At 38.4% G+C, this 12,624-nt stretch overlaps 1 protein-coding gene across 1 annotated transcript; it reads left to right on the forward strand.

Annotated features, from left to right (window-relative positions):
- Positions 1-7,348: 7,348 nt before the first annotated feature.
- LOC145214852 (uncharacterized) lies at positions 7,349-12,000 on the forward strand. The gene is made up of 10 exons (XM_080083460.1): positions 7,349-7,659; positions 7,730-7,844; positions 7,913-8,011; positions 8,226-8,338; positions 8,412-8,532; positions 9,270-9,349; positions 9,412-9,561; positions 9,734-9,914; positions 10,664-10,820; positions 11,169-12,000. The coding sequence occupies exons 1-10, from the start codon at positions 7,409-7,411 to the stop codon at positions 11,318-11,320; spliced, it is 1,419 nt and encodes a 472-aa protein (XP_079939586.1). The 5' UTR covers positions 7,349-7,408; the 3' UTR covers positions 11,321-12,000.
- Positions 12,001-12,624: the final 624 nt, after the last annotated feature.

Genomic DNA, 12,624 nt, shown 5'->3' on the forward strand with positions numbered 1-12,624 from the left:
ACAACCGCTGCAACCAAAAAGCGGCAAAAATATAGTCTGACCTTGCTATGTGACAAATGGAAATAAACTATGGGGAAAACCTCACGTAGATGGACAGCGTCATTTATCATGGGTAAGGGTTTGGCTGTATCGGATGCGACTCTGTCTGTGTTTGAAGATCATCGCGGTCATCACCACTTCGTGAAACGAAAACCACACAACAGTAGCACAATAAAAAACAATAGATAAAAATAGGGTGGCCTTCGACCAGTGTCAAGTACAAGATGACCACGGATCCTGTGTAAAGTGCTCGAAGATGCCATTGCTGGCCGCCCTGGTCAGCACTGTCCTTGAACTCAACAGATAATGATGTTGATAAGAGCTTGCAACATTGTAGCTCTCTTTGACCCAGCGTTATCTATAGTTGCCATCAAAATTTGTCTGGGTCCTGGTTCAGTCACGGGTCGTAAGTTTATCCACTGGTTTGTCGAGTCGCTCGCCTATTGGTATCGGTGCTTATACGGAAAGCCAAAGGAAACGCGAGTAAAGGCACACAGCGAAATTTGTTTGTGGTTAGCTGGATTTTCCGGAGGATCGCGTTTTTAAAACCAACTAAACCACGTCGATTTACAAGACCACTAAAATAGAATTTTATACTTGGACAGCTTTATTATTATCAAATAAATGAATGACAATTCATTGACTTTTTAAAGTTTGTGCCAAAGTCATTCAGGATACAACGGGAATAAAATTGCGAGAGTTACCAGAAATTTTACACTCATACATACACAACGTTCGATTTTGATGGGTGCATAAACAAGGGTAGTCCTAATTAGAAACATGCCATCAGCACATACCCAAAGCTTTTGTTCATATCGAATAAAAATAATCTTAACATCACAAACTCTGTACGACCCACTTTCAATCGAGTTGGTTCAGGATCGTTACACTCGAGGGGAGGTTTAGGGGTTGGCCTGGGTCCCGTTTTTTCTCCTTCCATTGTTAGTGAACCGTCCCATCTCGTGAAACAAACCCCCAGTTTTGACATGTTGCCGACAACAGGCGTAACGTTAGTCACACAGTTGCAAGTCGATACTGGGGCGCTTGTGGAAAGTTTAGGGGCAAGTAGTAGAAGGGAGCCAGGTCGGGGGTACGTGCTTATATAGTTGGCTCATTGTGGAACACCACGAGTATCGCTTGATAGACGTGATGCATGGCAGATAAAAACAATTTTTTAAATGGACATGGGTTTATAACGGCTTGGACATTTTTATACTTCATACATGAAAGTTAATTTTTTTACCTCTAAACACTTACATTTAGTGATGTGTTGATTTTAATTCCGGCAGACACTTGTTTGTTAAAAAGGTAATTGACTGCCTGAGTGGTTTAAGTCTTAACTCTTTCGTCGTTGTAAGCATAGTTCATTATTAAAATCAGCACCTGTTTCTATTTAGAAAATAAAGAATAATTCTGCTAGTACTAAATTAAGTAAGCCAGACAGCGAGTTTCGGTGGCTAAGCGATTTGACCGAACGATTTTCATGAGCTTCGGAGCGTCTGTAGTAGTCCGGCGGAGGGAGAATAACTCAATTCCCGCGTTGGGTGACTTTGATCGACGATCTTCCGGATGTTCAACGACCGGTGAAATGTCACCCGCGTCAGATCCGACTTCTATATCAAGCCCAGAGAACTGGTCAATATCGGAAAGGACTTTCAATCAAACAGTTTCCCGTACATTGTCATATCCAAACAAGTAAGAATCTAAATTGCAATGTTCGTTTTAATCTGAAAATACCAGATTATAACACAGGTTCTAAACCCGTTTTGTCTTACCTACTCCTCCTCCGAAGACAAAAAGTTATCTTATATCATTACAAATTCTACATGCTTAAACATTTTTTGCTTACTTACACCAATAGATGACCCCTTTCATTATAAATTTACACCCAGTTGTGAATCTTTGACTAGGGCATGTTTTAAAAAAAACTAATGATTACTTTTTTTCGCATTTACCTTTATACACATTTTAAAAAGTTTCAATATCAATAGATTAAACACAATGTTTTTTACCGTTTTCTTTGATTACAGCCAGTCAAACAGCGGTGTTTATTCTGAATCAGCGGGCGCATCCAAAGATTGGACACGAATGTCAACAAGAAAATCACCCCAACCTTTCGGGTTTGAACCGCAAGAAAACCAAGTAAACGGCAAACAATTTTGTAACTCATAAAATACAGACAACGATTTAATGTGTTTTTTTTTTCAGTCGCACAACTTTTATCACAATTACGTGACACCTCAACACCACACAGGGGGAAATTTTCACTTTCAAAATCCTTGGTACACACCTTACCAACCAACATGTACTACATCTTCTAACATTTCCCCAGCAAGCGTATATTCCGCACCACCCGAACTTTCAAAGTAGGTCTGCTGTGTCAATTAACATAAAAAAACAATGAAATTTCCGCTAAAACGACGTGTTTTGGCGGAATATTTTCTTATGATTGTGAGGATTGGGGTTGGCCCCCAATATTTTATCTTATGAAAGAAATGCGTTCACTGTAACCTTTAAAAATAAATTATTCAATTCATCTACAAAATACAAATCATGTATGATGTTCAAAATATATAATGGTTTGTGCAGTATCTATGTTAAGTTTACTTGCATCAGCAACAGACTATTACTGTATTCGAAACAACCGTCTGAATGATCGGTAACGATTTCTTTTGGTCAAATCCGCCAAAACAAGTTTCTGTCCAAGTTTTAACTTGTTTTTACAAAACAAAAGCAAGCTTTTCTCAATCTGGTTAAGCTTCACGCACGTGTGTCTTTGTGACAAACTGGCCACTACGCGATAGGTTGACGTACTTAACCTTGTCAACAAGCGTTCTAAATCGAGGTTTCCGTCCTACCCCCGCTCTCTATGTCGCCCCAAACACAAACCGACGTACAACCAAATAGACGAGTAATACACGTTGGAAAAATTCCTTTAAAAAAATGCTGTATTTCGGTTGTTCACGCTTTTTTGCAAAGCGCCAAAATTGGTTCTGTTTTTAGTGGGATTCGACAGTGAGAAAATTTAAATTAGCCATATAGCGTGAAACTAAAGCGTGATATCCTCATGCGCGTGGACGCCCAGAAATTATAGGAAAACAGGAAAACGCTTGGCCTTTGAACTGGCGGGTGTGTCAGTTTTGTACAAATTTATAATTTATGTGTTTGATCCATGTTTCGATGGCTTTTGTAACTTGTTTTTTTATTTTATTTCCAGTACTTCATCACCCCTAGACTACAGTCGCAAAAGAACCCAGTCGGCCTCTTGCATGACAAGTCATGAACTTGCCCTAAAACGTCAAAGTTGCGATTTTGGTTTTGGCAAAATGGCGCAACTGTCGTCTTCAATGACAAGCGACGCGTCCCAACCCCAGAAGAAACGCGACAAGAACGACATCATTTCCGGTGCGCCTTACACAAGTTACACCGACAAGAGCGACGTGGTGACCCACATGCGCGATTCTCAAGTGCTTGTTCCAGCAGGTACCCGTGACCACATCGGGTTGTACCATTTTGTAAAAGTTTTATAATATTAATTTACTCATCGATGGGGCAGATTATAAAAATTTAGAGTTGAAGAAAACAGGAACAGAATGTCAGCTCCTTTTCTGTTATTTTCGTAGTATCAATTATAATCATTATAGTAAAGTAATTATAGTAAAGTTATAACTTCAAACAACAGTTTCCTTGTAATCTACATGTGTAGTAACAACCAGTGGTGGGATTCAAAATTTTTGTTAGTCGGTTCTATCACGAAAGTCATATTTTTCAGCCAGATCATTGACAGTAAATTCATTGACAGTAACCATAGTAATGCTAACCGGTTCGCTGATCTCTTAAAATTTCGTGAGGCGTTTCAATAGAACCGGTGCGAATCGGCTGAGTCCCACCACTGGTAATAACCGAAAGTTTGATTTGCCAGATCTAAAGATGTGGACCAACCAAAACGTGCGCCAATGGGTATCGTGGGTATCTAAAGAATATCAACTAAGGGAGCTTGATTTCGACGCGTTTGACGACGTTGATGGGATCCGACTTAGCAAAATAACCTTTAGGGAGTTCAAGAAAATTTTTGCTGTCGGCGAAAATGCAGATGTGCTTTGGAATCATCTGAAGTTTCTCAGAAAAGGTACATAAATTTCCATCTTGTAATTTTAAGCGTTTGATAAAATGTGTTTGGGTGTTACTCGTTCTTTAACTACCTAGCTGATCTGTATCGCATTCATGACTAAATATTTTAATATGTTAGTAATTTCAGGAAAAAACGTATCACACTCTTTTAGAATAGCGACAGTTTGATAAACTTATTTGAGTTGATATGTAATGTCTGAAGATTGATGTGTGCTGCAGTGAAATATGCCACAAACGAACATTGATTGTTTCTTTATTTCGAGCTAAAATGTGGTAAAATAATTTTAAAACAAGTGTAACATAAATATCAAGTTAATAAGTCTAAAGTCTACGTAACAGGAAGCCGATATACGCCTTCTCCCAAGAAAGAAGAAGATACGAACCGATCGAAAGTTGAGGACACTTTAACATCCAAGGTCGAAGGTTAGATGCAGTAGTTGATAATATTCCGTAGACATTTAAAGCTGAAGGTCAAGTACAGAATATCGCCTTGTTGTTTTAAATCGCCCTGTTTTCGATTTTACACAATAATCTTTGAGTGTACAGCAGGCGCCATGACATACGCTTAACTTTAAACACCGTTAATTTTCCTATTGACGAAAGAAGTTTGCCTTTTTATCGGGCGTGTCGTGTCTAGATCTTATCACTATTCAAAAAGCCTTCCGTTTCTTTCGTCGCCATGTCGCTCGGAAAAGGACATGGTTGGCCAATTTAACATCTACCCATTGTTTAGTTTTAGTAGATTGTACTTAGACAAATAGTGTTGTATAACTATTGCGTGTAATTCAATTTCGTGAATTCAGACACGTTTAAGCCACTTGGCGTTCGTACAATTGTCTGAGACAAATTGTGCTGTTACAAATTGTAATTGTAACTTACAATATCGTCCATAACAATGCAAACGTTCTACAACCACGTCATTCACCAAGTGTTTGTTTGATTTTCAGACACCTACAGCATTCTGGGTCCGTTGTGTACTAAACTCAGCAAACAAGGTAAAATTAGAATATTTTTTTACTGATTTTGTGTTTTTGTGGGTTGTGACTCGTAAGTTCAACACTTTTCGCAATAATTATTTACATCACTAAAACAAAAACATGAAAGTTGCCATTCGTTGACAAATTAGCTAGTAGCTTTACTATTTTGCCAACTAAAATAGCTAAATTCAGCCCACGACTTACTTTGTTCTCAAAACAAAATCTGGCCATTGAAATGATTTAAGTATAGTTGATGTTTACAAACAGGTGGTGGTCAAATTCAACTGTGGCAGTTTTTGCTGGAGTTGCTGAGCGATTCAGTCAACTCGAGCTGCATCACATGGGAAGGTACAGGAGGCGAATTCAAAATGGTTGATCCTGATGAAGTGGCTCGCCGCTGGGGAGAAAGAAAAAGCAAACCAAACATGAATTACGACAAACTGAGCCGAGCCCTGAGGTAATTCGAAAAAGTCTACTGTTAAAATAGAATGCTTGAATCTCTGGAACAAAACTAATTTCTTTACAGGTATTACTATGACAAAAATATCATGACAAAAGTACACGGAAAGAGATACGCATACAAGTTCGATTTTCAAGGTTTGGCCCAGGCAATTCAAGTTACAAACAGCACAGAACGATATGGATATACGTACACACAGGTAAAGAAAATACACGCTTCAAATTTGCTTTCTGAAACCTTGATGGAATGACTATGACACTGGGAATTAATAATCAAACATTACATTTATTTTCCCTCTCTCATCAGACACCAACTGGTCTACCATCCTACTCCGAGGCCCTTAATCAGATCAACTTTCCACCAGTGGTAAATGGCACGGGCACCACCCAATGGTTTGCCGCAGCCGCCGCAGCAATCAATTGCCCATCAGCGACGTCTACTGGTTACAACGAATACTTACACAATGCACTAGGTGGACATGCGAGCTATTATCCAGCAGAGACCTCGGACCCCGTCGGAGCGTCGAACTATTCGTTTTCTAATCCTTTTCAGTACCGGCAACAACACCCTGGCCATTACCATACGGAATATCAGCAGTCAAGTGTACAAAACCTTCAAAAGTATAGTTACACACCCCGCAATACGCCATGCCAGAGACAATTTAAAACTACGCCTTTTGATCAAACAGTTTCGTCAATTGGACACGTAGGAATGTACTGACAGTTTTTTACACACTGTAAGCGTTTTTTTTTCCAAAAACTGGCATTTCTAGCCTATACCTTTGTATAAACCCGTCGGTTGCATGTGCGTTTCGACCCAAAAGTTCAAATATTTAACCTGAATGATATAGATGCAGGTTTTGAGGAAGGTTGGGTGGAACGAGTTTTAAACGTTGTATAGGCCTATGCTTGTAATACAGAGTTATAATTCTTCGTTCGCTGGCCGAATACAAACATTTGTTTTAAAATTGTATGATATGTATAAAATGCTTATTGATGCATAATAAGCGCAATAAAATACGTTTTCTCTAAAAATTGTGTATGCTGATGCTTACTACAAGATGGCTAAAAGTGCCCAAAATCTTCACGTACATTTGTCATGATGATTTGCATTATCAATCGGAAATGCAAATGCTTTAAATTCACGACAAGGAATGTTAATTTTTGTGGCTTACAAAGCGTTCAACCTTATATTGCAGAAGATAGAACAAGAATGATTAAGAATTGCGTTTGAAACATTATTCATTGCATTGTTCCTACACGTTATTAGGCAACATTGCATCATCAGCAACGAAAGTAGATTGCTAGCAGTAAACACACAAAAACCAATACTGATGGTAGTAGAAATTTAACAAAAATACAAGTTTGTGCTTTGTGTTATTTTCTCAGCCTCGTGATTGCAGTAAATTGATTGATCACGCGTGTATCACGTGATGTGCGCGTGGTTGGATAAGGCGTGCACGGTGAACGCCGCGTGTTAAGCATTTGTCTCACTACAGCATGACGGGGCAAAATCACGCGTGACTAAGGAAGAAAAACAACCAACAAGCAGTTATAAAATCCCCTTGCAGCGAAAACAACTTATCCTTCGTTCTGTTTTGCTGGCAGTTTTTTGTTCTCGTTGAAACGCTGTGTTAGTAGGTCTTATTCTTGTTGTTATGTTATCTGTCTTTATTGTTATACGCGGACTCTAAAGCAAAAATAAATTAAATTGAATTGTTAAAGGTGATATGCTAACCGTTATTTAAAGTATTGTTATTTTTTTCAGTCTTATATTAGATAACAGTGCTTTTTGATAAAACATGAAGTTAAAAGTACTTTACTGGGCAGCAGCAGTTTCTAAGCGAGATTTTTCTACAACTGTGGCCGCAAATGTTCGTCGTTTGCCACATGGTGAGTTTCACACCATGAGTAATGCTAAAAATCAAAAAGCATTGTTACAAGAAGAAATCGCCCTCCCTGGTGATTTAAGTGCACTACCTCAAGTCAAGTTGCCCGAAACTGAAAATCTGTTTAGAGGCAGCAACTTTGAATTCCCATGTTTAAACAGAAGGTATGTTAGATATAATTTTATTGGGTAGATTTAAGTGATTCAATGTAATTTACTCCAAATATTTACATAGATTTGTAGATGGACCAGAACCAAACTATCAAAAGGTGATGGGTGGTTACAAACTCTTCAAACACAACAAACCGTTTCATTTCTTTTATAACAAAGGAGTTCTTCCAGAAATACAGGCAAGCATGCAATTTGTGTGGAAAACCACAAAACCACTTTTGATTTACACCATTTATTTAAACTTTAGTTGGCATATGAAACATGGGGAGAGCTGAACGAGGATGCCAGCAATGCTATTCTATTATACACAGGTTTATCTGCAAGTTCCCATGCTGCACAACATGCGGTAAATCATTTGAAAAATATGACATGTTATTGTGGAGTGTTGTTTATTTTAAAAATGCAAAAGTAGATTCAAAAAGTGGTGCAAGACTTATTACTGGGTTTCATATACATAGCAAAAAGTTGCTTTGATCCATTTTTTAAATAGTGTTAACAATAATGCAACCATCTATTTTTAACTGATTTATATTGATGTTTTCAATGGTATGATTATTTAGGACAATTCTGCACCAGGATGGTGGGATAAATTTATTGGACCTGGTCAGGCACTTGATACCAACAAGTTCTTTATTATCTGTGCAAATCAGCTTGGTGGATGTTACGGCTCAACGTATGTTGTGCTTTGTTTCATCTGCATTTGCAGTTTAAATTGTGTTAACACAAATATTGTGAACATATTTCAGGGGCCCATCAAGTAAAAATCCTTTAACTGGAAAACACTATGGAACACATTTTCCCATGATAAGCATCAAGGATATGGTTAAAGCACAGCAACTTCTTTTAGAAGAACTCTCAATAAAGAAGGTATGTTTAAATATTGTGAACTCAAATTTGGTGCAATACTCATAGAAAAAAATGATTTTTCTGGGTATATAACAACAGCAAATTTGCTTTTCGGGCAAGTTTCGTTAAATTATCTGGCAATTTGAATCCCATTGAAGGTAATACTAACACTGTAATACACAACTATGCTCAACATTTGGGTTGAATTTATATTGTTTGGTGAAAATACACATCTTTTGTGTACCTTAGAGTTTAATTCATTTTAGAAGTATAAAGTGTGGTAATAGAATATTAAATCACAATTTCAACCTTTACACAGAGTTACGGTTTATTTACCCACAGCGACCTTTGAACGTGGCATGCTACATACTTTAGGCAGCTTGATCGCCCCTTTTTGTTTACTATTTAAATGAGCACATGTTTGAACAAAACCCGTGATGGCAATATCCTTTTGTTTATGATCCGAATTTTGATGCATCAATGCTATGCAACTTGTTTAACTTTAAGTTGTATGTTCATAGTCTTCAGTTCACAATATAGTAGTTATGTGCCTGGTTTAGCTTCTTGAATCTACTGTATGCCACATTTTTCGTCCCAAATTGACCAGCCATTAAAGTACAAACAAACTTGGTCACAAGATAGTCTTTTTTGTTGCTTTCCTGTTACGATTATGTGTGCTGTTTTGCCAAAGCGTCTTAACACCTAATTCCTGGCCTTTTACCGAGCTTGTTCTTAAAATTTTTGTTTTTCTTTAACAGCTCTATGCTGCTGTGGGATCTTCCTTAGGTGGAATGTGTTCCGTTGCCATGGCAGCAATGTACCCGACTCAAGTTAACAGGTAAATGAGCCCCAGAATGAGTGCCCTGTATTTAGTTTCTAAATTTGTTTAATTTCTATCAGGGTGGTATCCATTTCTGCTTGTGCCAAAACCCACCCATCTGCAATTGCTATGCGATACTTGCAAAGAAGGTGCATAATGGAAGATCCCAACTGGAACTTGGGGCACTATTACGGAAAGGAATATCCTTTAAGGGGCATGAAATTAGCAAGGTTGGTGTGGTGTTTGCTTGTAAATATAGGTAAAGATCATATAAATATAACCTCATGGTTTCACAAGTCGCATGTGCTTCATGGAGTGTTCTATGTAAACATCAGTTTAGGATTACCTTAAATCTTTTATCTGTTTTACAATTATCTAATGGTGCCGACCTTCCTCCTACAGAGAAATCGGAACAATAACGTATAGAAGTGGGCTGGAATGGGAAGAGAGATTCGGACGAAAGCGAATTTCCGGCGAGCCTCCGTCGTTATGCCACAATTTTGAAATTGAACAGTACATCGAGTATCAAGGTCTGCAGTTCGCAACAAAGTATGATCCCAACTCGTTGCTGTATATTTCCAAGGTATGTTTGTGTAACTGAACAGTAAAGTTATTTTGTACACTAGTTAATGCGTTCTTGGTTTACGACTCTTTTTACTTAGCAAAAAATGTTTCTGTGCGGAAATAAACTGGGTCAGTTGAAAAGTATCTCACACACGTATGCAAAGTTGGGATCAGAAGACCTAGACAAATTTGCATAGTTATGTAAAACTTGACATACTACTTTTCCCACTCACGATTTGTTGGCACAGGACAAATTTGACATTTACCACGTACACGGCATAACATTATACAGGGCCGCGTGACTGATCACGCATTGCATCAGCCGCGCCATTGCGGGCCTTTTTCACAAGTCTGTGTACCTTGCACCTTACAGTCATTGTCATAGATTCTACTTGAGCGACCGTAAAGGAGTTTGACGTCATAGCCCTGTGTGCTTATTGATAGTCTGCGAAAATTGATGTTTGCTTTCAACAATGGGGATTTTTTGTCGCAAATTTGGAAACCAAAGCCTTGTACGCCTTTAGTGCACTAAAATTAGCCTTGGTTAACTGTTTTATGACAATAACTGTTTAGTCGTTAACATATTTTTTACAATGGCTCTTTTATGAACTATGGACGCCACTTGTACAACCTTTCTCCATAACATGTTAAGAACTATCTGTTTTTCGGTGTTGTATGTGTCTTGGGGAGTTGCACTTTTAAAACAGCGAAAATAAATTGGGTCAACACGGTAATATATATTGACACTACAATATCGTGTTGTTGCAGGCTATGGACCTGTTTGACGTCAACGAATATTTTGAGGACTCAAACGAAGATGCCTTGGCCCATATAAAGTGTCCAGTGCTAGTAATGGGCGCCACGAGTGACGTCATATTTCCTATCGATCAACAACGCGAGCTAAGCAGCCGGCTGCGACAAGCAGGTGAGTGATCTTTGACCCACACAAAACACTCATAAAAACTTGTCTGCGTTGCTTGTTTGTGGATTTGCATAACGTGGCACATTGACCCAATTAAATTTCTAGCTATTGCACCTTTAATGAACGCCGTTAATGCTCTCTGCTTGCAGCGATAATAATTGCAGATTTTATAACGCAAATGTTTACGGATTAAAACCAACTTGACCTGGTTGGTGTGGCACATCATTTGCTACACATTATATTTTGTCATGTCATTTTACTTGAAACAATTTTGCTTGAATTAACAGTTTGGTAACAAGCCATTGCGTTTGGCCAGGGTTTTATTACCAATGTATCATTACGTTCTTGCAGGAAACGAAAGTGTGTCTTATTACGAGCTCAACTCTATCTTTGGACATGACACCTTCCTGTTGGACCTAACCACGATTGGTACAGCAGTGAAAGGTTTCCTTGAAACGGAGCTGGCAACCACAGGACACCTATCCAAAAACGGCCGCAAATGAACTTTCGGATTTTAGAACATTTTGCAGGGTGAAGTACCCTTACAGCCTGCCGGTAGCTATGCTCAACTAGCCGGGTGGCGGATTGCAACGTGACAGAGCGTTGTTGGATGTGTATGCGCTCCAAACAAGAGTTTGTGTGCTGAAAGTAAACGCATCTGGATTTGCTTAACGATAAGAACGGAAACCGACCAAATTACCCCAATACTACACACGTCTCGTTTTCAGGGCTTCTAATCAATATATGCAAAGGCTAAGTGGCACAATATCTTCAATACAATTTGTCTTGGTGATGCGCTTTCATGCTATTGTCAAGTTTGTTGTGTTCACAGCGAACGCGACAGTGGAAGCATGATATGCATTTTGTGTGTTTTACGTCCCAAATTATGTTTTTTTACTGTAGTTCATTTAGGTGGTTTTTCTACATTGTTTTCATTTTCGTGGTGATTGTGACATTTATGGCAAGTACTTTGGGCTGTAAATAGTAACATTTTTTGACAGTATTATTTCCTTACCTTTCTGTATGCCAACATTCGAGCTGTTTTGGGGCCATGGTCGGCGCCAAAGGATGCTGCTTATCTCTTTCGTTTTTGTTAGTTTTGCTTCAATTCACTTTAATTTGTGTTCACTATTCGGTCAAGGGACATTGCAGTCTTAAATAAAATAATCATTGTAGGCATTAACTGTTAGTATGCATTTTTTCCTTGTGACATGACAATGTACCAAAAATGCAGACTCACGATCTTGTGGCATTAGAGTGTTTGCAAAGGTTTTTAAAACTAAACAAAAATTGCAAGTCATTGTAATGCGTCACAAGTTTCTTAACTTCTTACGCAACCGTGCTTTGTCATCAATGTTGACAGAAATGGGTCACTACTACCCCCTAGCGGAAATACAGCAGATTGACTGAATCTGACATATGACTGTATAAAGTAGGTAGCCACAAATTTAACCAGCCGCATATATCTAAATAGGTTTTGTGCCAATTGCAATTGCAAAATAGTCTTGTACAGTAGGTATGCCCGCCAGTTATCAATTGTCTCTTCTGCCTCGCAGTGCAAAATACTTACCGGCTAACATGCATAATCAGTTTTAACAAAGCTTTGTAATATTGATAGACTTATTTGACATCAATGGTGATCTCGAGGATTCAACAAATATGCCTTGGCCCACATAAAGTGCTTGGTGCTAATCATGAGGCCAAGAATAGCGTCATATTTCCAATCAAACTACCTACATATAGTTTTCGTTCGCAAGATAATCTATACATAAAATATTTGACATGTGAATTTCATTTACTTCTAATG

The sequence above is a fragment of the Phallusia mammillata genome, chromosome 2 (genome assembly GCF_965637545.1).
Source record: "Phallusia mammillata chromosome 2, kaPhaMamm4.hap1.1, whole genome shotgun sequence".
NCBI classification, from domain to species: domain Eukaryota; kingdom Metazoa; phylum Chordata; class Ascidiacea; order Phlebobranchia; family Ascidiidae; genus Phallusia; species Phallusia mammillata.